General features: G+C 36.6%; 7 protein-coding genes and 2 long non-coding RNA genes across 10 annotated transcripts; 3 read left to right on the top strand and 6 right to left on the bottom strand.

The window, feature by feature from the left end:
* Positions 1–3,698: 3,698 nt before the first annotated feature.
* Positions 3,699–5,333, bottom strand: LOC125606991. The gene is made up of 3 exons (XR_007338234.1): positions 4,818–5,333; positions 4,445–4,501; positions 3,699–4,218 (listed from the first exon to the last, which is right to left on the bottom strand). It is a non-coding gene; the product is annotated as an uncharacterized LOC125606991 (long non-coding RNA).
* Positions 5,334–8,552: 3,219 nt separating this feature from the next.
* On the top strand, positions 8,553–10,778 carry LOC106359214. The gene has a single exon (XM_013798944.2). It carries the CDS (start codon positions 8,553–8,555, stop codon positions 10,776–10,778), a length of 2,226 nt encoding a protein of 741 aa, XP_013654398.2.
* A 246-nt stretch (positions 10,779–11,024) lies between these two features.
* LOC125607173 (uncharacterized protein At4g04775-like) lies at positions 11,025–11,467 on the bottom strand. The gene is made up of 2 exons (XM_048777007.1): positions 11,339–11,467; positions 11,025–11,249 (listed from the first exon to the last, which is right to left on the bottom strand). The coding sequence occupies exons 1-2, from the start codon at positions 11,465–11,467 to the stop codon at positions 11,025–11,027; spliced, it is 354 nt and encodes a 117-aa protein (XP_048632964.1).
* Positions 11,468–12,060: 593 nt separating this feature from the next.
* Positions 12,061–13,391, bottom strand: LOC125607172. The gene is made up of 4 exons (XM_048777006.1): positions 13,368–13,391; positions 12,958–13,298; positions 12,810–12,891; positions 12,061–12,744 (listed from the first exon to the last, which is right to left on the bottom strand). Exons 1-4 carry the CDS (start codon positions 13,389–13,391, stop codon positions 12,061–12,063), a joined length of 1,131 nt encoding a protein of 376 aa, XP_048632963.1.
* On the bottom strand, positions 13,337–16,130 carry LOC106408575. Of its 2 annotated transcripts, XM_022708161.2 has the most exons (3): positions 15,456–16,130; positions 14,331–15,181; positions 13,337–14,253 (listed from the first exon to the last, which is right to left on the bottom strand). In XM_022708161.2, exons 2-3 carry the CDS (start codon positions 15,177–15,179, stop codon positions 13,534–13,536), a joined length of 1,569 nt encoding a protein of 522 aa, XP_022563882.1. In that variant the 5' UTR covers positions 15,180–15,181; positions 15,456–16,130; the 3' UTR covers positions 13,337–13,533. The 2 variants fall into 2 exon arrangements, with proteins under 2 accessions (XP_022563882.1, XP_048632317.1); XM_048776360.1 differs by having other exon boundaries at positions 14,331–16,130.
* A 211-nt stretch (positions 16,131–16,341) lies between these two features.
* Positions 16,342–17,813, top strand: LOC106439243. Its single transcript, XM_013880649.3, has one exon. It carries the CDS (start codon positions 16,642–16,644, stop codon positions 17,563–17,565), a length of 924 nt encoding a protein of 307 aa, XP_013736103.2. The 5' UTR covers positions 16,342–16,641; the 3' UTR covers positions 17,566–17,813.
* Positions 17,814–18,952: 1,139 nt separating this feature from the next.
* LOC106439242 (NADH dehydrogenase [ubiquinone] 1 alpha subcomplex subunit 1-like) lies at positions 18,953–20,228 on the bottom strand. Its single transcript, XM_013880648.3, has 3 exons — positions 19,970–20,228; positions 19,759–19,861; positions 18,953–19,195 (listed from the first exon to the last, which is right to left on the bottom strand). Exons 1-2 carry the CDS (start codon positions 20,075–20,077, stop codon positions 19,772–19,774), a joined length of 198 nt encoding a protein of 65 aa, XP_013736102.1. The 5' UTR covers positions 20,078–20,228; the 3' UTR covers positions 18,953–19,195; positions 19,759–19,771.
* A 281-nt stretch (positions 20,229–20,509) lies between these two features.
* LOC106439241 (putative zinc transporter At3g08650) lies at positions 20,510–23,646 on the bottom strand. Its single transcript, XM_013880647.2, has 6 exons — positions 23,402–23,646; positions 22,509–23,041; positions 22,158–22,442; positions 21,948–22,076; positions 21,670–21,767; positions 20,510–21,590 (listed from the first exon to the last, which is right to left on the bottom strand). Exons 2-6 carry the CDS (start codon positions 22,968–22,970, stop codon positions 20,774–20,776), a joined length of 1,791 nt encoding a protein of 596 aa, XP_013736101.2. The 5' UTR covers positions 22,971–23,041; positions 23,402–23,646; the 3' UTR covers positions 20,510–20,773.
* Positions 23,647–25,003: 1,357 nt separating this feature from the next.
* Positions 25,004–26,117, top strand: LOC125606990. The gene is made up of 2 exons (XR_007338233.1): positions 25,004–25,962; positions 26,050–26,117. It is a non-coding gene; the product is annotated as an uncharacterized LOC125606990 (long non-coding RNA).
* Positions 26,118–26,582: the final 465 nt, after the last annotated feature.

The raw sequence follows: 26,582 nt of genomic DNA, 5'->3' as shown, positions 1-26,582 counted from the left end.
ACGAACGCGGCAGTGTTTAAGTCGGCGTTACACGAACACCGCGGCATAACTCTGGATCTGAGAGATGGTGGAGGAGGACGATGGTGAATTGGAGAGGAGAGAGAGGAGAATCTGAGGTTGGTGAAGATAGGAGAGCAAGTGAAATGGAGAAGATGAACTGTGAGGCGTGGATGACAAGGGAAGTGAGAGGAAGGAGATGATGGAAAAGTAATGGAGCTAACACCATTTAAATGAATATAATTAAGTATTATAATATAGATAATTAAGTATAAGAACTGTATTAAATTATCCATATACTGAAATTAAAATAATTATATGGTCCAATCCATAACGGATAAAACCTCAGCCCTAGCGCCAAAAAGTTGATGGAGAAACCGAAAAGGTGACGAATAAAGAGGACTGAATACATGAGTAGGTTATATTTTTTGGCTTGCTGACATGGCATCTTAAAATTATTTGACTAGCCTGAATATTTTCACCTATGTTAGCTTAAGAAAACTTTTTTTTTTTTGTAAACTAGCTTAAGAAAACTTCAAATTAATCTGTTTGATATGTTATGGTTTGGTGCGCTTTACTTTCGTAAAAAAGAAAAGACATGCGTAATACAAATCTATACTATTAAATTAGGATCCTATTGTCATAATTACCTTAGGGGCATGTTTCCTTCACTAACCTTGCATGTTTCATTAAGGGCAATTAAGTAATATTAATAACAAATCTATATTGGGTCATTATTTTTGGATCCAGCCCAAATCAAATCTCTCTTGGACCATTTGGGTCTATTAAAAAATCAGATTCAATTCTCACTTTTTTTTTCCTCTGGGCCATTGAGTCCAAGTTCAAATATTTTTTTTCAATTATTCTTAATTATTATTTTTTTCTTTTCTTAATATAATTTAAGCATTCATAAAAATAATTGAATTTTTTTATTGAAAAGTATAAATCTTTATTAAAAGTATATAATTTTTTAATTAAAATATTAACCCCATAATAAAATTAATTTATGAGAGTTATACCAACTTAATTCATTAAAAAAATAAAGTTTAATTTTTTTTAACATAAATAGTCATTTAAAATAAAATACGATAAATAAAGATAAAATTTTTAAGTCTTTTATAAAATAAAACGCAAATATATGAAAATGTGACATTTACTAAATATTTGTCATTTGAAAAAAAAAACAAAAATAAACCCGCGCTTTGAAAGCGCGGGTCAAAATCTAGTCTACTCTATTAAAATAGAGTCCTATTTTTATCTACCATACACAAGTCTATGTTATACCATTCATTAGAAATTTAACTAAACATTCTAAAATTACTCATATATAATATTCTCCTAACAAAAAAATATACATCTAAACAATAACATTTCTGAGAAAAGATAAATATATTGTCATTAGGTAATTATCATTTGATTGTTTATCATATTTAATATAGATCATATTTTATATATTTCAGTAACTAATTTGAAATTAAATAGTATAGCCTAATTCTTTTTAAATTATCAAATTAATTTTTTAGATAAAACCAAATAAACAATTTTTTATTGGTTGTAACATTTTATGTTTGATATTTTAGTAAAAATAAAAACATTAAGCTGAAATATAATATATTAAATAAATAATATTTTAAAATATAAAAAAAAATCAATTTATTCAGATAAAAACATTTCGAGAATAAAAATTTCTAAACAAAGAAGCTAATAATTTTTTTTATTAATTCATATAAAACTAATGTTTAATATTAAACTATTAATATTGATGTTACATTTAAATAAATAAACAAAAATACTTCATTAATATATGATTTGTATAATATCATCAAACAAATTTAACAAATAAAAAATTTTAAAAAAAAAAAATATACATAAAATTGATATTAAATATATTTATTTATAACATATTTAATATTTTAAAAGTTAATTTAAAAATATAAATATATTCGCACGGATGTGCGGGTTAATATCTAGTATAATAATATTTCAAAACAACTTAAAAGTGCACATTATTACTGACGAATAAGCCAAATCAATGGCTATTTAATCGATTATTCCAAACCACACAAGTACACAACAAAACATTTAAACGCATACACACCCAGAAATTCAAACACAAATATCAATGCAAGTGCAACTGATCGAACAGATGGTTTATTCCCAAGCAGCACAAGTCGTCGTTCAAGCTTAGCAATCGTAACAGAAACAAACTCTACTAGTCATGTCACATTCGCCGTGGGCTGATCCATTACCCACGCAAATACTGCTGCATAAATCATGTCCTGCTAAACAGAGGTTTCGCGGTAGAGTTTTGCTTGGTTTTCTCAGGCATTCACGAGCTTTTCCTTTCGGTATCCCTGAATAGAAATGCACACACACACACATATATATAACTAGAGTCGGCCCGCCCACACGTTTGTATTTACGTCTGGTTGGACCTTATGAAAATTGGAATGTAAAGTTCCTATAGTGATTGGATGTATTACCCTAGATCTGTTAAAAGCGTTGGGTTCAACCTTTTTCGTAAGGTGTTATTAAGTTGGTTTGTGAATTGTGTTGGAGGCTTCTTGTACTGGAAAATAAGGTTGTTGTATGTATCTGTAATTTTTTTGGTTCGGGTTGTGTGAGTTTTTACTTGATAGTCAAGCAATCTTCGAGTCTTTAACTTCTGATACCATATTTTTGAGTTTTTTTTAACAATCTTACATATGTTTGTAGTTGTGGTTAATTTTCAGGGATGTTCATTCAGGATTTCGGTTTTTAGGTATTTTGGTTTATAAAAAATAGCAACAATAATAAAATCATATCTATTTTGATTTGATTAGGTTTACATACGGCCAGTATTCGGTCTATCAGTCTAATACAAAAAAAAACGATAAACATATTTTCTTTTGAAATATTTTATGTATTAGATATCAGTTTTGCTAAAACATAAAGATATTCTTATATTCTAACTTTTAAGTAGAACATGCTTTCTGTTTTCTTCTACTATTAAAACAATTAGTAAACATATAAAGTTAATATCAAAAATAAAGTTCATGAAATTAAAAATTAATAATTTCATAATATTATTAAATAGATAAATATTAGCACAAATATTTGTCAACAAAAAAAATATGTTTTACGTAATTTGATAAAAGTGAAAAAATTATTTCCCATTTAAAACAAAATAGAAAATTGCGTAAATCAACACTTTAAATATGAAGAATTGAAGATCATATCAAAAATTATATATATTATTAATTATATTATATAATTTACATGTTGTTATACTACTATATGTAATAAATTGGTTTATGCAATTAGAGCCGGTTTGATCGGTTTGTATACTAAACCATATTCATATACAGTTGTTGTTGCTTAAAAATAACATTTATTCATTTTATTTGAGATTACCAAATTTAACCACTTTCTCTATTTCGGTTCGATTTCATTTTAATTGGTTCGGTTTTCTCGAATTGGATATCCTTATAATAGGTGTACTATTTTATAAGGTATTTGTGAAGAGACTCCTAAGTTAAAATTTTAAAGCAAAGCATGCAATTTGTGGTAGAACAAAGTTATTATAGTAACGTAAAAACTTGAATGAGAGCTTGGTAAATCAAGTGTCACGAAGAAGAATCAGGTTGCATGGACATGGCCGGATGAGATAACGAAACGGATGAATTTATCGATCTGCTTGTAGTGAAAAAATTTGGTACGTGTTTAACAGTTTCAAAACCTGTTCATTATATTTTCACCTTTGAGACACATAAAACATGTTTTCTAATTCATCTATATAGAAATGTAATGCATATATGTTTATGATGATTCAAAGAACTTATCAAAGACTTCATCTAGCATCGACAAAGTATCAAATAACTTCTGCTGACTCTTGTAGCATGTGTAGCATAAGGTCCTTGCTCTCTCTTGGCTCATTCTCAGTCGAGTAGCTTCTCACTCTGCAGCCTGACACTCTGCGCTCTCTCGGGTCTCCTCTTCTTATTCTTCTACACGCTTCCTCTCTCTCTCACCAGCCCACTTCACCTCTTCCTGTTTCTGTATCTCTCTCTCCTTGTACGCAGCACTATTAATCATCTCTATCTCCTTCAAAGCTTTATGCTTCTCCTCCTTCTTACTGCTTTCCAAACTCTGGTTCCGCGTCTCTTTTCCTCTCTACCTCAGGCTCCTTCCCAACCTCTCATCCTCCTGAGCCGCAGCTTCATCACCCTCCCGAATCATGATCTGAACATTTAACAAAATATGAAGGGCGCATCAACCCATGGTCCTTTTTCAAAGGATGAAAAAGTTGCAGCTTAAGATAGTTTTTGTTATGTTAGCAAAAAAAAAAAAAAGATAGTTTTTGTTGGAAACTACACTGATGCATTGTTGTGATTTTTTCTGCGATTCAAATCTATGCCTTATAAAACACAACTGATATAACTTTTCTATGAATTCATTAAAACCATACCTTTCCCATCTCCAGATGAACAGCAGGAAGATTTGTGATCTAAGAAATTTCTTCATTCTGTGATCATGACGGAATTCGATGTGGTCATGGAATTGCTTAATTCGACCATTAAAAAGAAGAACCAATAATTTATTTATAATCAAGAAAACAAACCCAGAGAAGAATGAGAAGAACAGAGGAAGAAGAGCATCTTTGAAAAATCTTATCGACTCTTTTTTATTTATTTAACAATATAAATTTAAGAAGACAGAGATATCGAAGAGTGTAGACGATGACTATCTATTTTACAGAGAAGTGTTAGCTATTATTTTGCACATAAGTTTTTTTAGATAATCACAAAATAGAAGATGGTGTTCTAGGGATGCATGATTACCTTTTTATAGGTGGATAAACAACGCCTAGAACAGGGATAAGTATCCCTTGATTTACGCTGATTGAGTTAAGATGTGTATTAAAGACGATGAATCAAGACATCTTGTAATATTTCAGATGACAGGAACTAAAGACGAAACAACGTTATGGAAGCATCACAAAGAGTCTCTTCACAACGATTCATCTAACTGGATATGTTTGTATCACCATTGTTGGTCTAGCACAGATCGACGAATGAGATAATACCCTAATCTCAGAAAATGCCGTTGCCAATAGAACTGTATTGCTATTGGGCTGAACACTTGACATTCTGATTAATCAAAAATAGCCCAGTAAACCCATCAAAAATAAGTAAAGAAAAAACAAAACACGTTAAAGCCCGCATCAATCGTATTATTACTTAAATGAAACGGTGTGTTTCGGTTGAATGGACAGGTGTCGTCGCTACAGGATCCGACTTTCCAGGCTGGATCCGACGTGGAGGCACAGGAGAGAGGCAAACAATACTTTATATAATTAGATTTACATTATGTATTGATAAAATAATTTGATAGTACAAAATGCAGACAATTAACTGATTTTGTTTGATTCATTTAATATAACTTTTATTACCTGTGGAGATCAATAGAAAGATCATCAAAAGAGATACGATGCATATGCTCTTCTTCATGTTGTTTCTGTATCTCTTCTTTAGTTCTGATACTTTGTTTATTTATTTTCTTCTTAATATTCACAAACTTACATGAGAATACTAGGGTTCCATTTATACTGAAAATTCGTTGATTTTTTTTATTAGGTTCGATGTATGTTGGTAATGATGGATAATATTATATGCTGGCCACTATCTCAATCGTTCAAGCCTTCAAGGTGTGTAGAGCCATTATTTGTTAAGTACTTCCAATTTTAAAATCATATCTTTCTCAACTTTTTTTTTATGTGCGTGTTTATTTTCTTCATTTGTTTTTGGGTTTTTCGTGTGTTAAGAGTATGTTTAAGCCGGCCAACGTGTTATTAATTAATGTTGATATGTATATTTGACAATCAAAGGGATACGCACAACCCATAATCTTGAGCATGCGATTAGTAGAACTTAAATCATGGTTAATTCCATGTGGCATTGGCTATGGTGATTGTATCGTATATTAAGAGATAATTTGATAGCTTGATTGCAAAGGGATTTGATTAAGACATTAACGTGATCACCAAAACATATAGAATTAAATTACAATGATATCTTAATTAATACAAATTTTCTCATATTGGAATCTCCAAATTATAGATATCCAGTTTGACTTGTAAATCAGAGACGATAGTCACTGGAATATTGAATACAAATAGCTCCAGTTATAGTATTTAGCAAGTTATCAAATTCCATTTACCGATGATACACAACTCAGATTGTCAACCTGAACATACTCACCTCTGGGAATCTGGAGATGATTTTCTAAATATTTGCTCTACATTTCTGCAGCTAAAGCAACTGAACCAAGTTGGCTTCAACTGTTCTGAACACACTCACCTCTGGGAACCAAGTTTGAGGAAGCTGATACTCTCTGTTAAACGACTGCAGATTCGAGTAGTTTTCAACAACCTTGGCGTCGGGTCCAGGGTGAATCTTGTTGATAGCATTGCATAGTATCATACCGTTTCTCAAGCAAGTAACAAACTCTTTCTCAGACGGCTGACTCGGAATACGGAGTTCACCCACTGCAGACTGAAGCCATTGCACGGCTTGAAATCGCCTCGACGCTGCAACAAAAGAGAAGATCAGCCACAAGCGAATCAGAGTCAGAAATCTTTCTTATGATCTTTTGTAACGAACCTGCTTTTCTTTAGGCTAAATGAATCTCATGCAACCCAGTCACTGGAATCAAACCCTATAAAAGTTGAAGGAAGGGATCAAAAGTGAGATTGCAGATCAAACGATAGTAGTCTTCTTCCGCTGTTTTGTTTATGCACTGTGTATTGAATTTTTAGGGCTCGGCCTGAAACGTTTATTGTCTTTGAATTCAAATATGGTAAATCAGCTTTATATTTTTGTTTTCTATTAAATATACAAACTTTTTAAATTTGCAGATTTTACACATCGATTTAGATGATATCAACTATGTTTAGCAGAAGTGAAGATAATGTTAGTGTTTAATTGAGCATGTGGTTAAACTGCGAAGAATTTTTTTTTTTAAATGTCCTCCGATAGATTATATTGTTAGCTTTCTTTTTCATTACGCTTCAATAGTGTAAAATTTTTTTCTGATGTAATTTCAATTTTTTTAGCATAGTAGAAAGAATATATGTAGAACTTAATTCATAACACTAAACTTATTTACCATAGTATAAATTAACCTTGAATCATAATCACTACTATCAAAGCAAAGAACAAGAATTAGAAATGCATAACACTAAACTAATTCAAAAATCAGAAACTTGTTTAAAATTACGTAGTTTTCTTCGTCTTTTTTCACGACATGTAGATCGACTCCACTTTGAATCGAAATAAAAAAAATCAAAGTAAAGAAGAAGGAAAAAAAATATATTTTGGATAATAAAAGAGGTTGGAACAGATTAGAGTGCCAAACTCGAATTGAAACTAACTCAAATTAATTTCAGTTGGCTGAGGGTGAGCATGCTTTTCACAGTTAAACCACTTGTTTAATTTAAACATTGTCTTTACTTCTGCTAAACATAGTTGACGTCGTCTAAATCGATGTGTAAAATCTGTAAATTTCAAAAGTTTGTGTATTTAAAAGAAAACAAAAATTAGTTTGTGTATTTAATAGAAAACAAAAATAGTTCGCGAATTTTATTAGCAAATAAAAAATAGTTTGTGTAATATTAAATTCTAATGCCGCCATCGTCACTATCGTTTAATATAGTTAACGCGTTAACGCGTAAAACTATGCGTAAAACCTGCGAATTTCAAAAGTTTGTGTAGTTAATAAACAATAAAAATTAGTTCGTGTATTAAACGAGAATCCAAAATAGTTCATGTATTTTATTGGGAAAATTGGGAATATAGAACAAGTAAAGTAAAGTATTGTCCCCTTAGAACAAAATCATTTTTTGTCACTTTTGGACATTCACTACCCTTTTTGTATATAAAAATTCATATCAATTTTTTTAGAAAGCAAAAAATTCTGGAAAATTGTATATTTGATGTAGATAAGCAACTGCATAGAAGAAAAATAAATTTGTATTCAAAAAATGTTTGAATAATAATTTCAAAAATGGGGTAAATGGGTTAGAAATGCAGATCTACCATCTACGGAGGTTTAGAATATATAATCTAACAAAGACATAGTGATCTACCTGTCGTAGCATGCGCAATACACCGAAAACATAAATAACTACTAGGGAAGAATATAAATTCCTCGTTTCCTTTATGCTCTACGTAACTGGTAGATTTGATGCACTACAAAAACAAATTAACCTACTAAGGTAGGAAATGCATTATTCGGATTGTATTTTTGTCTACACCGGTGGTATACAATATTCTACCGGGCCTTCTAATTTCTAAGTAGACAGAATGCAAATTCTACCTAATAAAATTACAAAATCCGAAAATCTAGCCAAAAACGGTTAGGAAATATACAGAAAATCTTTTAAATGTTTTTAATTTCCTTTTTTAATTTTTTTTCCTAAAATCTTGTCATCTTCTTCAACATACCACGATTTCTAAAATTCAACGTGGAAGTTTTCTTCATTTTTTAGTTCTTTCAAACTTTTGTCATTCTAAAATATGAAGATTAACGTATATGCTTCATGTGGGTTGTGGAAATCGTCTCTGAACAATGGATGGGGATTTCTTGTCGATGAAGCAAAAGGAGGCAGGTTACTTACTTTGGACACAAGTTCAAGCTTTGAAAACCTAAAGGTTATGGTGTGTGAAGACTTTGGAATTGATATTAACATGGTCAATATCGAGCTGAGTTATTTACCTTCCGATTTGATCAATAGCATCTACTCACCCCCTGTTATCATCACCAGTGAAAGACAAGTTCAAAATTTTCTGACATATGTAAAGAACAAAGCTTCGACGCAGTTGTGTGTGAGTACTCAAGCCTCTAACATAGCGGAAGGAGGTACGGAGTCGCATAATAGAGAGGAAGCGCCAATGGAGTCCGACGATTCAAGTGATATGGATTCAGAAGAAGATGTTGAGGTACCTGACACTGAAGATGACAAAGAGTGTGACAAAGAGAAGATCAATGAAGATGGTGTTCGCTTTTCTTTGGTGGATGTTGTGAAGAAGGGTCAATCTTTTACTTCCAAAACACTTTTGAAGGCAACATTCGAAATATGTGCAATGAAAAATAATTTCGACTACGTGGTTGTCAGATCGGATAAAAAAGTGTGGTATATTCGTTGCTCAGATGATGATTGCACCTGGCGTGTTCGTGCAGAGGGTTTAACAGGCTCATCGTATTTTATCATCAAAAAGTATGTACCTGATCATTCATGTGCTGCATCCAATAGGAAGGGTTCTGTTAGGACAGTTTCTGCAAAAACAGTGGGCACTTTGATTATGCATAAGTATGAAACTGCTAAAGAAGGACCGAGATCGGATGACATAATCCAGTATATGCGTATGGTACATGGAGTTGAGATATCCTATTCTTTGGCATGGGATGCCCGTGAATATGCAATCAACGCAGTGAAAGGTATTCCAGAGAAAGGTTACGAAAAAATTCCTAAATACTTGCATATGATGAAGGAAGCTAATCCAGGCTCACACACGTTTTATGAAAGGGATACAAAAGGGAGATTCAAATTCCTCTTCATCTCGTTTGGTCAGAGTGTTCGCGGTTTCTATGCTGCAATTCGAAAAGTTATTGTGGTGGATGGGACGTTTTTGAAGAGCAAATTCAAAGGAGTCTTACTAGTTGCTACTGCATTAGATGGAAACTCGAGTTTATATCCTATTGCCTTTGGAATTGTTGACTCAGAGAATGACCTCGCGTGGAACTGGTTTATGAGACAACTTAATATGGTCATTGCTGACGACCATTCTTTAGCTTTTGTGTCTGATAGGAATTCCTCAATTGCTAAAGCTATTGCGAGAGTGTATCCGCAAGCTCATCATGGAATTTGCATTCACCACTTGCTGAATAATGTTGTAACATATTTCAGCGGAAAAGGTGTGGCTGGTTTGGTTGCAAAGGCTTCTAAAGCTTATCGAGCCGCTGATTTTCGTAAGGTCTTCACTGCTATTTTTGCTATTAGTCCTGAAATTGGTCAGTATCTCATAGATGCCGATGTGAGGAAGTGGGCTCGTTGTCAGTTTCCGGGTTACAGATATGATATGAGGACTACTAACCCTGCGGAGTCGATAAATGCAGCTTTGCGTACGCCTAGAGAGTTTCCAGTGATACCTTTGTTGGACAGCATTAGGGAAATGATGACTCGATGGTTTTTCAAGCGTAGAACTTTAAGTTCTAAGCATTCGAAGCCACTGACCATTGCCGTGGAGAAGAAGATTGACAGAAGGATTGAGAAGGGTAAAACATTTAAGGTGTTTCCAGTTAGCGATCATCGGTTTTTAGTTCAAGGTGACACTTTCGACTGCTCGGTAGACTTGGTCAGACGCACGTGTTCTTGTGGGAAATTCGATCTGATGAAAATCCCATGCAGGCACGCCATAAAAGCAGGTTTCAGTGTTGGAATAAGACCACACACACTCACAGACGACATGTACACTACTGCCTCATGGCGCTCGGCTTATGAAGAAAGCATAAATCCTATTAGCGTCCCTGAAGATACATGGAAAGTTCCATCTCATGTGGAGAAGTCGAAAATGCTTCCTCCAGAGAGTAGACGAGCTGCGGGTAGGAGAAAGAAACGCAGATACGAGACAGCCGAAGACAAGATCCGTTCGTCACAAGGAACTCAACGCTCTACAGTTCGGAAATGCAGTCGATGTGGGATTGAAGGTCACAATAGGAGAACATGTGATAGAGCAATATAGGATTCTCAATTCGTTCAATGCAAGTTATGTTTCAGAGACTGTGTTTTTCCTTTTATCTCGTTTTATGCAAGTTATGTTTCAGTATTTTCATGTTGAATTTTATGTTTAATAGACTATGCGTTTTCTTCTTCAGATGATGATTGGAAGTTGTGTTTCAGTTTGTTCATGTCAAATGATCCAATAGGTTTTGCCATTAGAATTCAATAGAAGTTTTATTTTAAAATGAAACAGAGAACCATTACATTATCAATCACGTTTGGACCAGAGACATAAAATAGTGAGAATGGATCCTAAACAACCTACATCGATCGAATTCTTATGTTTCATAACTTCCTCCTCAACTGTCTTCTTCATGGAACTTCTCAGATCTTCAATTTCCTCGCTAATTCTCGTCTGATGCTCATCCATCCTCTGAATCTCATCTAACAGAGCCTCGTCTACCCACTTAAAAATATGGTTTTCGTTCTTTCTCTGTTCGAAAACACAAAAACAAGTCAATCTCACATCTGTTTATTCTTCGATCATATTGAATAATGATGAATAACTAATTAAAGATTTACCTGTATACCAATCTCGCATCTGAAGAACCGTCTGTATGGGTTCTCTTTGGTTTTTGAAACATATGTGACAATCCCCTTCCCACACCAGCATCTGGAAGGGATTCCTTCACTGTGATTCATGTTCGTCATTCTTTGTTCAGAAGGAACGAGAAGTTTTTTTTTGAGATGTAGGAGAAACAAACGATGGAGTATGTAGGGTTTCAGGCCATTTGATGGTCTTATATAAGATTTTTTTAGGTCAAACGTTCTTACACTCTGGTTTGATTTTAGGGTAAACGTAAAACGTGTTTTGAGTAATAAGATTTCTCGTGATTATTAAGAATTATTTGTGATTTATAAGGTTTGTGTGGATTCATTGGGTTACCTTCGTTTGTCATACTTTAGTAGCATTTAGGGCATAGATAGGGGTTCAAATGGTTTGTGATTCTTTAGTGGCATTTAGGGCATCGATAAGGTTTCAAATAAGATTTGTCTTGATTATTAGATTTTTTTGTGATTTATAAGGTTTGTGTGGATTCATTGGGTTATGCTCGTTTGTCATACTTTAGTAACATTTAGGGCATAGATAGGGGTTCAAATGGTTTGTCACAACAGTTAAATCAAGCAACTAAATATTTCAAATAAAGTAAAAACTAAAGAGTAACTACAAGAATCAAAGTCAAGAGTCAAATAAGAGAGCCAATACCAATCTATTCCTTAACAAGTAATAAACGAAAGCTACTTCAATCAAGTTCCACTAGAGGATTTGTGATCAACTTCGGTGGAATGTATTGTGCCATTCTCAAAATAAGTTCAGGATCATTGGCAGCTTCCCATAGGTCGTAAACAATCTTTTGGCGCGCTTCTCGAATGTTGCTGTCATTCACCAGAGAGAAGTCCAAGCCTAGAAGATGACATTCAATGTGCTTCAAGGCATATACTCCACAATCACTGCTACTCTTGTTTAGTAAGTAGGGCATTGGGGCGTAACTGACAGTATACTGCTTGACCGTGAGTTGCTGCCGACTCTTTGAAGAGTGAACACATTTGACAATTCTAGGGATGAGAATGGCAAATGGCTCTACTTCCTTGTTGTATTTCAATCCCTCACAGTCAAAGACCTCTATCGACCGAGAAACAAAGTTGACACACATAGAGATCCAGTGTTTACCGACATTAAGAGGCACATACATGCGTGTGACGTCAAGATCCCACATCAGTCCTGTTCGTCCGTGTGGTGGAAGTTCACCAATGCCGTACCGGTGAAGCAATTCTGATACTTTGAATTTCTTCTTGTCCTTCCGAAACTCTTCGAAAGAGGTCTTCATTTGATTACTGAACATGCAGCTCATGAATGCTACTTTTGTTGGTTCCCATCGTCGCAAAGTAGTCCTCTCAGTGAATAAGTACATCATAGCATCAATTTCCTGAAAATTTTATAATAGATTGTAAGTCGTGTACTGAAAATATTAAGGAACAAATTTAGACTCACGTGATTCAAAAGCCATTCTGTAGGTCCCATGACGCGTGCTGCTAACACACTTGTTAACATAGAAGGTCCAATTTTCAGTTCCCTGCAATGCAAAAGTCAGTTCAAAATGATACAGTATCTAACGTTTTGAGAAACAATATAAACTTACTTGGAAGTTGAGGACCACTCAATTATTTTGGCCCATGCATCCTCAGGGACAAACACTAGTGAGTGATCAATGTCATGCACCCGGTCCTCAAGTAATTCCTCATCTTTCAGAGTTGGTGGTTTCCAATTCGGAGGCTTAAATGAAGACAGTGGAGTAATCCATTCTGCTGGTTCGTCGTCCTTGATTTTTTGTGAGGGATCAAAGCCTTTAACATGTGATGCTTGAGAAAGGTTTCCCACGGCGTCTTGTAAAGATTCTTGCGTCCCCTTATCTACATAGTTCGATGATTGTGACAAATTCTTCAAAAAATCAAACATGTCATCGTCATCAGTTTTAAATTCCTGTAAATAAAGCCAAGCATAACAACATTAATAGCAAATAGAGTCAACATAGTGACAAAATTACATTACAAAATAGCCAAGCCAACATGTCATAGTTATCAGTTCACTTCATAGCAAACAACAAGATACATTACAAGCCGATATGCAACATAGCACAATACAAGGATATTACAAAATAGTCAAACCACAGAAACACTTACAACCGAAGATGATTCGTCCTACCTAATTCAAAGCTTCATGTTTTGGTTACCTTTCTTACTGGCCGAGGGCTACGACGAAGCGGAGGAGGATCAACACTCACAGATGCCTTGCCTTTGCCTTTTCCCTTTGCTCCTGAAGGACCCGGACTCTGTGATGATTTCTCTTGCTCTTTCCCAAGTGTTGCAGAAGGACAGGGAATCTCAGAGGCTAGGTCTCGTCCCACAAAAACTGAAGGACCCGTAATCTGCGACACTGTTGCCTTCAGTTGAGCCATCTCATTGTCGACCTTGTCAAAACGCTCTTGTATATCCTTCTGCAGCAGCTCCTTAAAAGAATCTAAAGAAGAATTGAACAAACCTTCAATGAAGGTCTTCATATCACCGGAGACAACACTGTTATGTTCAGCCGCCCTTTTACAAAGAAGTTGTTTCTTTCGAGACTCGACACCAGGATCAATAAGCTTACGCTTGCCCCTTTTTGTAACAACATCCGGTTCCTCTTCAACAACAGTCGGTTCCTCCACAGGTGTTTCTGTGACATTTTCAACTTCAACATCCTCTTCTGCGTCAGATAACTCTATATTTGGAGGCAGAGTCGCAACTTCCCAAGTGAATTGCTTCCAGTCTTGTTTGGCACTGATCAGAGCAACAATGCGATTGACTCTTTCGTCATTCTTCTCATCTTCCCTAAAGAACTCAGCATTATCAGTTGCATCCAAGCTCCCAGTAGATGATATAAACGGGAACAACTCTCCCTGGGAATAAAAAACGAAACAGTAAGCTTCAGTTGTTCGATTATTGAACTCAACATTAATATAAGAAATATAACTACCTTATCAAAGTTGGACTCTAGGCTGGTGATATCTTGATATGATACTTTTCCACTTCCTTTCCAATTCCTACATCTCACTTTCGTCACATTGTTTTTGATCTTTTTACCCACCATAGAACCGATGTCTGGGATTGCCTCCATAATCCATATCTGAAACGCATATGAGAATCCATCCAACACATAGCTGTTCTTCAGATGCACATCTTCCCTTGCCTTGAATATTGATGCAAGCAGCTCATCATACGCGCGAAGACCCCAAGGATACATCCTCATTTTCTCAAAATCCATCACCAAACGGATGAACTCGTGAGGGATAAACACTCTCAAATCCTTAGCAATGAGGAATCCATGTATAATACACAGATACACTAGTCGCACCCTGTCCACATACGTCCACTCCTTACAGACTTTAAGGAGCTCATCCCTTATAACCAACAAGTTGATCTTCTTATTTTCCTTCAGCACAGTGCTCCAGAACCCTTTATCACTCTTCCAGTTATTGAAGTCTACGTCGGGTTCTTCTTTGAACTTCAATCCAGTCACAGCATAAAACTCTTGCATAGAAAACCTGAGAGGCCTCTTTGCAAATAGAAACCACAATTCGTGAAGCTTGGAAACCTTGAGCTGCTTGCATATGAAGCTGTGAATAACCTTCCCTGAGTAAATAAGCTTGTTCTCTACTATTGCCAGAATCGGACCAAAGACAGGGTCTTTCAAAACTTCTTGATACTCATCCCTGAGAACCACCTTCAGCGTCCCCAGAATCGTGCGTCTACAGGTGTTGTTAATCTTATCAATCTTGGTCTCAGCTCCTTCTTCAATAATGCGTTTTGGAAACTGGTAATCCATTCCTATAAAACATGAAACAGAAAACATCAACTCATTAGCCTTTTAAGTCCATTACGAATTCAAAACACAAAGCAAAGTCAATACCAAACAAAAAAAGAGTTCAGAATCGTATAAAACAAGAACTACAATGACCTCACAATCAACTCAACCCACAAACGAAAATCAAAACCATAAACGCGAATCGATTTGTATTTTTAAACAATTCAACCTCTTTATACTACATACACGTAAACGAAAACGAAAAAAAAAACAGAAAGGGGATTTCCAAACCCTAACCTTCAATTCCTTGTAATCGATGGTTCAAAAGAGTACAGACGACAGAAGGAGGAGGACGGAGAGATGTGACGACGCGTTCGTCGTCTCCGACGAACTTAAACGGACACAATAGAGAGAGAGAGTCGACGGTGGAATCGCCTCTGAGTTTTAGAAAAGGGGAGTCGGAGACAAAGAAAGTGATGCGTCTTTTTTACTGAATCCAGGGATTTTTAACTTATTACTTTTAACCTATTTTATTAAAAAGGACAAAACAGGTTTTTCATTTTTTTTTGTTCTAAAGGGACAAAGATTGAGTTTTTTATTGTAAGGGGACAAAGATATGCTTCTTTTGTTCTATATCGGCAAAATTCCCTATTTTATTAGCAAATGAAAATTAGTCTGCATATTTTTTAAGGAATTTTCCCTTTATACGTGTACTTGAATATTAAGGTACCCAGTAAAAATTTACTTTCTTTCCGGTAAAATGATTTCATCATAAGGCTTGTAATGGGCTAATACATATTTGTTTATGGGCCGAAAGAAACAGTTAAGGCCTCAAGAGTCCATATCTTTGGAATAAAAAGCCCGAATTTATTTCTCGCAGTTAGATCTACAACATGATTCGCTGGTCACAGTAGACAATTGGGCCAAGACAATGAATGGAACAATGTTCTTTAGTGTCCACGCGATAATGAAAGTATATTTATTTTATACACAGTATATGAATACAGATACAGAAATACAAATACTGTAAACGGACAACTGTTACGGCGACACTAAATGCCGCAATATGATTGGTGAAAAAGTAAAGTAAAGTAAATAAAAAAAGGTTATGAATGTGAAGGGCATATTTTATGGGAATTATTTATATTTAAAATGGTAAAAAGGAGAAAAATCAGATGAACAGGCTGTCTAGTTCTTGTGAACAAATGTGACTGACGACAACACTCTTTGTCCTTTTGCCTCTCTCTCCTTTCTCTCTCCTCCACCAGCAAACCATTACTCCTCTCTCTCCTCCGTGACTCCGTCCTCCATCGCTGCAATCCCTCATTCCTCGATTCAATGCTTCCCTTTCCGCTCAAAGTTCCAATCTTTACTTGAAACCCAACCACAAAGTTCCAATCTTTACCATTCCTGAAGTCTTCACGGCGAGTTTGTACTGAGTCACACGTCTCTGACTCGGCCCTGGGGAAGAAGAAACCCAACAATGGGGTTTCTCTTTAGTCTCCAGGTGCTTCTCTTTCTCAGTCTCTCTCAAAAACTCTCTGCTCAGCCTCCTCCGACCAATGTGACTTCTTCTTCTCTCGACGCCCTTCTTCAAGATTACTCCTTTAGAGCTTTCGTTCGTCCCCGCACCGGAATTCTCTACGACGCCGCCGCTCCTTCCAATTTCACCGGGATCAAACTCGCCGCCATGAGACTCAGAAGCGGAAGCTTCAGAAAATACGGAGTATCCTCCCTCAAAGAGTTCTCAATTCCGACAGGTGTGGTCGTGAAGCCGTACGTGACAAGGCTCGTTCTTGTCTATCAGAACCTAGCTAACTACTCTCAGTTCTATTACCCTCTTCCCGGCTACGACTACGTAGCTCCCGTGCTGGGTCTCCTCGCCTACGACGCCAAGAATCTCTCCGCCGTTAACTTACCGGAGCTGGAGCTAACGGCGTTAAACGATCCCATTAAGATTGGTTTCGCCGATCTTGAACGTATCCCGCAAGGTTCTGGCGCTAAGTGCGTTAGTTTCGATTCGCGAGGGAAAGCCACTTTCAAGGACTCGGTTCAGAACACGTGCGAGACTGTGAATCAAGGGCATTTCTCTGTGGTGGTGAAGTCTGTGGCGTCTGCTCCATCTCCAAGCGAGGGAAGAAAGAAGAAGAAGGAGGAGAGGTCTGAGGATAGTGCCAAGACTTGGATCATTGTAGGATCAGTGGTTGGTGGGTTGATACTATTGGGGCTGTTGGTGTGTCTTGTTATGAGGTGTCGGAGTTACAAGAAGGATGAGAAGATTAGGGAGATGGAGAGAGCTGGAGAGGCGGGGGAAGCTCTTAGGATGACTCAGGTTGGAGAGACGAGAGCACCGACAGCTACTACTACTCGTACACAACCTATGCTCGAGACTGAATACGCAGCTTAGAAGAAAACTTTTGATTGTGGTTTTGTGTACATCTTCATTATTGTTAGAGTTCAGCTTTGATCCATCTGTTACTTGTCTTCTGGTAAAGTGTTTTTTTTTCTGATTATTATTTTTTTTTAGTTGTGGTTAGCAAGTTGATACGGTACATTCATCTTGATTCTCTACGAGTGATTTTAAGGAAAATAAGTGTTATTGTTTGGCCTCTCAAATCACAACTTTGATGGAAGATATGGATTGTTTCTGGAACACACTCACATTGTTTGCTTTCTAACTACTTTTTTCTGTAAAGCTGTTATCTCTTTTGTAATAATGTTAACATCTTTTGACAGCTTAAGAAGATGATGCTCCATTCTTAACTTTGAGTTTATCATTCTTCAAATGTTAGTAGTAGTGTCCTTGAGGTTCAAGTGTTTTATTTTTAGAATATGACTTGCAAGCAGGCCCCATATATACTACAGAAGCTACTTTATGTTACAACATTCCTATTTTCAATTCAGAATTGTCTCGCCTGGTTGCTCTTCATAAGACTCGTTATGGTTCTCATGTAGCAGCTACCTATGAGAAACATAGCAGGCAAAAAGTTTTGAGTCAAACGTGGATTAGCCTGGCTTTGTGTCTTCTTGTGCTACGATGCATAGTTTCATGTCAACAATGTTAATTTACTCTGACATCTGTAGATGTATCAGAAGATTCTTAATGTCAGGTTCTTTGTCTCATCATTGCCAGATCTTAGTACTGGATCTGGAAATAAAGATAAGAGTGCATTGTATTAATTGTGTTCCAAGGACATCCAAAATGATTGCCCAAAAGGAAAACTATTGTTGTAGAATATTCGTCCTTTTTGTTCCTTGTCTGTAACTTTGGTTGAATAGAACAGAAAGGTCTCAACGGTAAAATAAAAAAACAATCTTCGTTTTCACTAAAGAGTAAGAGATTCCTTATTAGGTTCCCTCATATTCAAGTGTGGTTAATCAAATCCTATCGATAATGGAAGGTGTTTTACGGAGAAACTAAAAGTGGATCTACCGAAGACTTTTTTGGTTGGTAAGAGCAACTTGATGGCATGAAACAAAAACTCCTCTGAACAATGCAATAAAAAATGGGCTGCGTTACAAGAATCAAGAATGGACCATTTTGGAGAAAAAAGTCAGAAGAGACCCAGTTGAAAGGGACATAGCGACGAGGAGCTCATGTGAATCTGCAAGCAGAGACAAAGGCTTTGACCTTTATTAACAGGCACAGCCATAAAACCATGTGATTCAGCATCACAAGCTTCGCTGGACTCAACTATCTTCAAAGTCTCCCCGTTCCCATCTAATATACACTCAACACTCTGTACACATCATATCCTACTCCCAGCAAATAGAGTGTAGTTTTTGACGAGCCATTTTTCAAGATAATTATTCATTCACACAGCAAGAGTGTAGTTTCAATGTATCATACAACTTAAAAGCATGTATTATATCACAAACAGAGATATGTTATAACCAAATGCCATTACGGTCTGAATTCTGAAAGCAGGAAAAAAAAAAGAAATCAAACGGGAATAACAGTATGAGACTCTTCAGCTTCTTCTTCTTCTTCTGGAATACACTTTAATTGTGTGCCCATAAGTGTTCACCTTAACCCCCTACATTAATCACCATGTTACTCAAGAGTTACATCGCAAGCCAAAAGGAGAAAACAGAAAGCACCAGGAAGGATTCTCTACGCCGAGAAAAAAAAAGAAAACCACTTCCCTAGAGCTCAGCTATGACAAAGAAATAAGCACAGCTCCAAACTAACCAAACGATAAACATGATCGTAGTCATTCCTAGACAGGAGACAGGACAATAACAAACAAACACAATTCACAAGCTTCAAGAACAAATAGCTAAACAGTGCCGATGATAATCTATATAGCAGCAGAATGGCAACCAAACCCAGCACGCTGAAGTTTCAAAAACGACAAAGAACTAAACTAGTAGCGCATCTGCTCGTCCCTAATACGACTGATACGGTAGCTATTATCCAAAAAGTCTGTCTTTTTAATCACTTTAACGCATTTTCATTTTCAAGAGCACAAAGAAGAAAGAGCTATTCAGTGAGACTAATCAAACATTAACTGGCACACTAATAGGCTTGTGAAGCAACAAAAACTAGTGCATAGAGAAGATTGATCCAATAACCACTTAGAGAAAGAGGAACACAGACCTGAGGGATCAGATCATGAGGAAGGAGTTGTGGCTTTCTCGACGACTTTCTTGTCGCGTCTCTCCATAGCCACATCCCATTCATCGTGGCCTATGTGCTTCGGCTGTTTCAATCCCAATTTTGAAATCATCAAAACCACAAACGATGAATGAATTGGTCTAATTTAGGATCAAACCCTGAGAGAGAGAAGAAGAAGGGGGAAGAATCATACACGGCCATGATAAGCTTTGTGGATGTAGTACTGAGAGTTTCCCATGATGCAGAGCATCCCTCCGATGATCCCCAGAGGCAGAGCTGCTTCTAGCCACACCAACGACATCTTCTTCTTCGTCTTCTCCTTCCTTTGTGATTCTAATTTTCTCTCTATCAAAGATCCAAACTTCACCAGCTCATGTCCTAATCAACCATCTAAGTTTCAGATCACTGACTCAATTAATGAGCTTTGGGCTTTTGTTCAGTAAACTTAACTCTTAAAGCCCAATTCATCTATTTGAGGTTGTTTTATCCAAAATTTTAACCAAATTAAACCGAAATAAATAAAAAATCAGTAGGATTTTCGAAAACCAAACTAACCAAATATTGAACTGAAATTTATTTCGGTTAATTCAATAAGATTTACGTAGAATTAAATTAACCAAATTAAATAACTCGAACTAACCGAATATGCATGCCAATATCGCCATTTTTGTTGTTTTATTTATCAACATTACCAAGAAAATAAATTCAGTAAAAGGTCTTAAATTACGAATGATGAAAGAAAGAACAAACACTCTCATAAATAATTGTCAAAAGTATTTGCTGTTATCCTTTTGTTTTTGTTTTTGTTTTTCCAGTAGATTAGAGCTAAAACAAAGCCCTATCTACTTAATCTCACAAAACATATCCTAAAATCCGACAAAGCTTTGTATAGACACACGAGTTAAAGGGTCATGAAAGTATATGTAACTATCTTACAACAGAGAATCAGAGAGTGCATATGCTCACAAGAAGAGCCTCTTTACTTTCAAGAACTCAATCATCTAACAGCCTCAGGTGCAGAGTTGCAATACGGCGTATGCAAGCAGACCAGTCTAGTAAAAGTCAGACACACAACAGCACACGCAACTCCCAGCACCATCCCAACACTGCCTTTCCTTCTCTCTAACCTCACCGCTCTCTTAATCACCTGCCAGAAGCTAGGCAGCAATCCACCGCACGCCACCATCATCACGTGGTCCAGTCCACTGTAATCTATCCCGGCAAGTATCGATCCTATGGCTGATACAGGTCCCACAAAACCAATCAAAGCTGCTGCTGCAAGAGCTGCGTGCCAGCTGTCTGTAGCTCCAAAGACGCAGCTTGCAACCGCTGTTCCCCTTGGGAGACCGTGTAAGGAAACAGGGAGTACCATGTGTCTGCCGAGCCCATAAGCACTTGGAGCAGCGACCCCTAGAGCAAGCCCCTCGGCTAGCGCGTGGAAACCAACCGCTCCACACGCTAATAGTGACTGGAGTGTTATGGCACTGGTTGGAAAATTTGTTACTGGGGTTATTAGACTACCAGCTCGAGACTTCTTCCGAGAAGTAGCATTCAGGATGGTTGAGCTTATGAAATGGCTTAGCACGGCTCCAAGAGCGAGTAGACTAACAAGAGGGATGAATCCCATTTTGGCAGAGAGCAGCAGTTGAAGCGGACGCCAGAGACCGAGTACAAATGCGATTCCTGAGGCTACTCCCATGAGAAGAGCGTGCTGGAGACGGAAGGTGAGTGCCGATGCAACCAGAAACACTCCCCCAAGCAATGGGCCTAGACCAAAGAGAAGTGAAACGAAGAAGCCAGAAGCATCCTCTGAGCTGTAGATTGGAGAAAATGAAGCCTTAGTTAAATTTAAGAACACCATCAAACGCAAAAGCTTGGATTTCATTGTATTACTTGTAATCATGCGTGAAATTCTCGAAAAGTGTGCTGAGAGCTTCCATGGATGCTACTGATATTGTGGCTGAAGATGCAACTTGTGACGGAGACGCTTCCTGTTGTGGTTACAGAGAAGAGAAATTAAGTCAGTCATCTTCATGTGATAGGAACATCACCAGAGGTCACTAGCTCAACTGGAAAGGACCGTGGCATTGTGTCAGAGGTCCCCTGTTCCAGTGACCGCTGAGACGAAACTAATATTACATATGTGGGAACATCAACAACATGCAATTCACCTTGAATGCATCAGGAAGCACTTCAGCAATAACCATCCAAATCATACACCCAGCCGCAAACCCAGTGCAGAAAGGCAAAAACTTGCTAAACGCATCCGCACATAAGAAAGCTGGCACTGCAACAATAGGCTGGTAAAGAATAAAACAAGAATCAGTAATCACTTATGTAGATAAAGAAACAAGATCACAGACACATCAATGGATTATTACCTGAGGTAAGGATGTGATTATACTCCAGAGCATGGCGTTTTGTGGAGAGACACCTCTTGATGCAAGAACCATGCTAACAGCCAACCCTTCTGGAATATTATGAACGGCTATGGCTAAAGTCACCAGAAGCCCTTGACTAAAACCTTTTGAACCAGCAAAGGACACACCAACCCCTGATCCTTCCCCGAAAGAATGAAGTGTCATGATGCCTATGACGAGAACAACTTTGGCCGCATCTGCACCTTTAATATCCAGCATGCTAACCTCACCATATTGCTCAAGGAACTGCCAAAAGGTACAGTAAGTTTCCAATATGTTGTTGGACAGGCAAAGAATCAGTTTTCAAGTTACCTGCTTGCAGAGCCAAATGAACAAAGCACCGGCTAGAATCCCAGTAACAACCCAGTTACCAGAACCATGCTCTTGACCCTCTTTTACAAGATCAAAGCTAGCAGCCAACATCACACCAGCCGCCATGCCGTTGCATATCCCAGCCCATTGAGGATCAAGCTCAACAAAGAAGAAAGGCACTGCACCCAAACCAGTAGCAGCAGCCATCGCCAAAGTGAACAATGCAACTGTTGAGACAGAAACTTTGCTGTGACTCCCTCTCTTGTTCTCACCCATTCCAACGTCATGTAACGTTTTCTCTACACCACTTCCGTCAATAACGTTCCGTCCCATGTCTCCATGAGGAGCAGTTCTTACTTTATGTGAGATCTCCCATTGAGGGTCTGCGCCAGTGTTCCCAATGAACACAGCAAGATATAAAAGTAGAAGTAGCATGAGTTTTGTGCAGCCTGAATGCATCATTTTAAAGGAGACCAAATAAACTCTGAGGGCTTTGTAGAATCAAAACTGCATCAAGAGGAGGTCACTGCTTCCTGTTTTAACACATCACAAGAACGAATTTTCAACTCACTGAAACTGTGAAAAGAAACTAAAACTCATCACTTGCCATAGACAGAAACCTACATTGATTATGTTCCCTATGTGATCAAAATAACCTCTTTTGGGTGAAATCATTTAAACCAAATAGAAACAACACAAACCCATTAAACCAATTAGCAGAGAAACAGAATAGTATCATCATCCAGAAACCTAGAACAACAAAGCAGCAACCTTTATCACCCAGAATCGTCAACCAGATCACAATTAGCGAACCCAATTGCAGAAATTCGCGATTCAATCCACCAATCTACATAATTTAGACTACCCAAACGAACCCAGATCGCAGAACTCACCAGCACAGGGTAAAAATGGGAGCTTTGGAAAATGTTGGATCCGTTGTAACATGAGCGAGATTCTAGCCGATGAAGAAGGATTGTGGTAAAGTAAGGATGGATGAAAAGCTTTGGACTGGCGTTTGATCCCTTCTAGCTTAGGAGACTTTTGGGATCAATCATTTCATTCAAGTAGTCAAAGAATCAGCCCACAGATTATTCATTCAAACAAAAAAAAAAAAATTTGCCCACAGAATTATACATTTTTAAAGAAAATTGTTTAATTTTTTTAACTAAGATAATTGCAAGTAAGTCCCTCAAGTTTACTAATCTCATAAAAGAGTCGGTAAGTCTTGTAAAAAATGAAATTGACGTTAAGAATGTTGGGTTTGAGGCTTCTGTGTTAGGAGGAGATACACTGGATATATACTGGCATTTCTTTATAATCGTGAGTTCACGTCTGCTGTTATGTATTTCTTTTTCGGATACAGCAGTATACATGCTTCATTTACCTAATCATGTCCACGCTACTTGATAAATAAGTAAGTTATATATATACTTTTTGTATGATATTTTACTTTAACATCTTAATGTTACACTTTAACATAGTATGTTGCAGACAGGAAAAGAAAAAAACTACATTACACATCATAAAATTTGGCTGATGAATATGCATGAGAAACTACAACAAGAACGTACCAAAACAAATCACATTTATGAATTATGTGATTGAGATATATATTTCCCAAAAGTAGATCATTTAAACTCTGTGCTTTGCTATTTGTTTGTTCTTCTTTTGCGGGTTTTGGTCTGCCAGCGAATTTCCTTGCTCAGTTCTCAATCCATTTTTGTTTCAACAAGCTGATAGTGATTTTGGACAAAATTCCACAAAAGTAATTATGGATTTGTTTCGAGGACGCAAATGGTTATCATTCATGGCACTTTTGTCTTGATAGTTAGATAAAGATACAGAAATCATAAAATCATACATTGAAATCTCCTGGACATTTTTTCTCTCCGTAGTCTCCTCCAAAATTTTTTTTTTTTTTGCTAAAGCATTATTAGGGGGTATATTAAATCTGAAATTTAAAATGGTTTGATTTTAGGGTCTCTCCCAAATTTGGAATCAATATTTAGATATTTCGATTAAAGAATAACCATTTGTCCCAAAGATGGTTTAAAAGCATGACACAAACGAACCAACCCTCTTAGAGCATGGTCATCCGTGAAAACCTCACCAGAATAAGAATAAGCAGTTGTTCAGGGAACATAGACCATATTTCAAAATTTTACATTACAAATTTTTATTATTTTTATATTTGCTAGATAAGTTTAGGGTACTAAATAAAAATTTTATTGTTTCGACCGTGCCTGATACAGTTTTATTATTAATTAAATTTTAAATCAGATAAAAACATTGAATTAGTCATTTAGAGCATGATTAACTCTGATCTTTTATTTGAGATTTTTAATTCATGATTTGATATTTTTTATATTTTTCGGTTAAGAAACATATCTTATATCTCTTAGCTGAAACTAAAAATCTCAATTAAAAGATCGGAGTTAATCATGACTTTAGTAACACATACTAGGATAGTACCTATGGGATTTTTTTTAGAAACATTTACCTTCCAAGACACATTATGAGTTATCAATTACACATAAAGACACATTGGGTCAAGAGAGCACTTTCTTATGCTCATTTGTCTGAATTGCCCTTCAACTAGAGAGAAGGTGTCGGTAACATTTGTCAAAATTCTTTTCAATATTCTCTATAATTAATTCCATTCAACTTTCACCTTTTGGTTTCATATTTCTTAATTCCCTAAACTCAATCTTGCCTCAATCTATCGTCATCTTCATCTCTCATCTTTCGTATCCTTCTAAAGCTTCTTCTTCTTCACAAAATTTGTAGATTTTTTTATAATTCTAAATCACTAATTTCTGTTTGTCGCTTTATCTTTCACTACTTACTGTTTTAAATCTGGAAATCATGGAAACCTCAGATTGAGTCTAAGGAAAATCTATTATGAAATCTCAGATTGGGAAATTCCAGATCTTTACCGAATATATCCAAGGTTTGCTTTTAACTGAACTATGAGAATTTCATATACATATTTTTTTCCCTCTTTCATACTTGTTTCTAATTGATATACAAGAAGATAAGAAATAGATAAAAATTTGATTTTCTTCTTAAGCATACATAGAAGCCTATGTCTCTCCTGCAACATTTGATTCACATGTCGCCCATGCTTTTCATGTCCAACAATTTCCTTGTCCACAAATGGGCTATCCATAAAGCTGTCGTCCATGAATTTCATGTCCACCAAGCTCGTATCCATCCATATCCTCCCCATCGTTCTCTTACCCACCAATCTCATATCTGCATCTCTCTTGTATATCAATTTTTGGATATGACTTAACTATGTGTGTGAGGTAACTATTATCTAAACGGTGGTATATTTTGAGTTAAGTGTGACTTCTCCCTGTTTGTAAGCAAATAAGGGTTTGGAAGATAGTCTCTTGTTGTTGCATCTGTTGCTAATGTTGTTCAGACATGAACTATGGAGTTCACTTCCAAGGTATTACTTTTATTACTCTGTTCTTTCATGTGCTTGATTGGCCTATGTTGTATCCATTAACTATTGAAACCAATGTTACATTTGAAGTTAAGTTGGTAGCTTCCATGTTTGGTATCTAATTGGCACTATACAAAAGTCTGGGACAGTTCACAATATTCAATATGCTGCTCAACTCCACAGATCTGTCTCCCACAATCTTCCTGTCCACGCCTTTGTCGAAGGCATCCACGTACACACATCCCCTGTCCACAACTCGTCTATCTCCAACTTCGCAGTCCACACCTCTCTTGTCCACACACACACCTAGACTAGGAAAAACTTCATCAATATATGTTTTGTTGTATCAAGAACTACTTCATCAGTGTTACATTGTTTTGAGCATGTTGTCCTAAATGATTATTTGTTGTTTTTCTCTTTTAAAGGAACTAATCAGTGTGTCTTTCTTTTCTAGGGGTGGACACTTTACCCGATATCCGAAGTGGCACCCGAACCCGATCCGAAAAACCCGAACCGAAATCCGAACCGAAGTAGCAAAATACCCGAACGGGTATTGAATAAGGAGAGATTGGATACCCGAACGGATAATACCCGAACCCGAATGGATATCCGAAAATAACCGA

Source organism: Brassica napus, chromosome A3, assembly GCF_020379485.1.
Source record: "Brassica napus cultivar Da-Ae chromosome A3, Da-Ae, whole genome shotgun sequence".
Taxonomy (NCBI): domain Eukaryota; kingdom Viridiplantae; phylum Streptophyta; class Magnoliopsida; order Brassicales; family Brassicaceae; genus Brassica; species Brassica napus.
Note: the sequence above shows the minus strand (reverse complement) of the source record. Positions and strands in the feature narration are given on the sequence as shown.

Excerpts from the sequence above, each read along its gene's own strand:
- LOC106439242 (XM_013880648.3), bottom strand. The coding sequence starts at position 20,077 with ATGTCGTTGGTGTGGCTAGAAGCAGCTCTGCCTCTGGGGATCATCGGA. Across the intron at positions 19,862-19,969 it reads ACAAAGCTTATCATGGCCGT|CCGAAGCACATAGGCCACGA; the intron begins GTATGATTCTTC and ends GGATTGAAACAG.
- LOC106439241 (XM_013880647.2), bottom strand. The coding sequence starts at position 22,970 with ATGATGCATTCAGGCTGCACAAAACTCATGCTACTTCTACTTTTATAT. Across the intron at positions 22,443-22,508 it reads TCATTTGGCTCTGCAAGCAG|TTCCTTGAGCAATATGGTGA; the intron begins GTAACTTGAAAA and ends ACCTTTTGGCAG. Across the intron at positions 21,591-21,669 it reads AATTTCACGCATGATTACAA|CTCAGAGGATGCTTCTGGCT; the intron begins GTAATACAATGA and ends TCCAATCTACAG.
- LOC106359214 (XM_013798944.2), top strand. The coding sequence starts at position 8,553 with ATGAAGATTAACGTATATGCTTCATGTGGGTTGTGGAAATCGTCTCTG.
- LOC125607172 (XM_048777006.1), bottom strand. The coding sequence starts at position 13,391 with ATGACATGTTGGCTTGGCTATTTT. Across the intron at positions 12,892-12,957 it reads GAGTGGTCCTCAACTTCCAA|GGAACTGAAAATTGGACCTT; the intron begins GTAAGTTTATAT and ends TTTGCATTGCAG. Across the intron at positions 12,745-12,809 it reads CAGAATGGCTTTTGAATCAC|GAAATTGATGCTATGATGTA; the intron begins GTGAGTCTAAAT and ends TAAAATTTTCAG.
- LOC106439243 (XM_013880649.3), top strand. The coding sequence starts at position 16,642 with ATGGGGTTTCTCTTTAGTCTCCAGGTGCTTCTCTTTCTCAGTCTCTCT.
- LOC106408575 (XM_048776360.1), bottom strand. The coding sequence starts at position 15,206 with ATGTTTTCTGTTTCATGTTTTATAGGAATGGATTACCAGTTTCCAAAA. Across the intron at positions 14,254-14,330 it reads TAGAGTCCAACTTTGATAAG|GGAGAGTTGTTCCCGTTTAT; the intron begins GTAGTTATATTT and ends TTTTATTCCCAG.
- LOC125607173 (XM_048777007.1), bottom strand. The coding sequence starts at position 11,467 with ATGACGAACATGAATCACAGTGAAGGAATCCCTTCCAGATGCTGGTGT. Across the intron at positions 11,250-11,338 it reads GATGCGAGATTGGTATACAG|AGAAAGAACGAAAACCATAT; the intron begins GTAAATCTTTAA and ends GTTTTCGAACAG.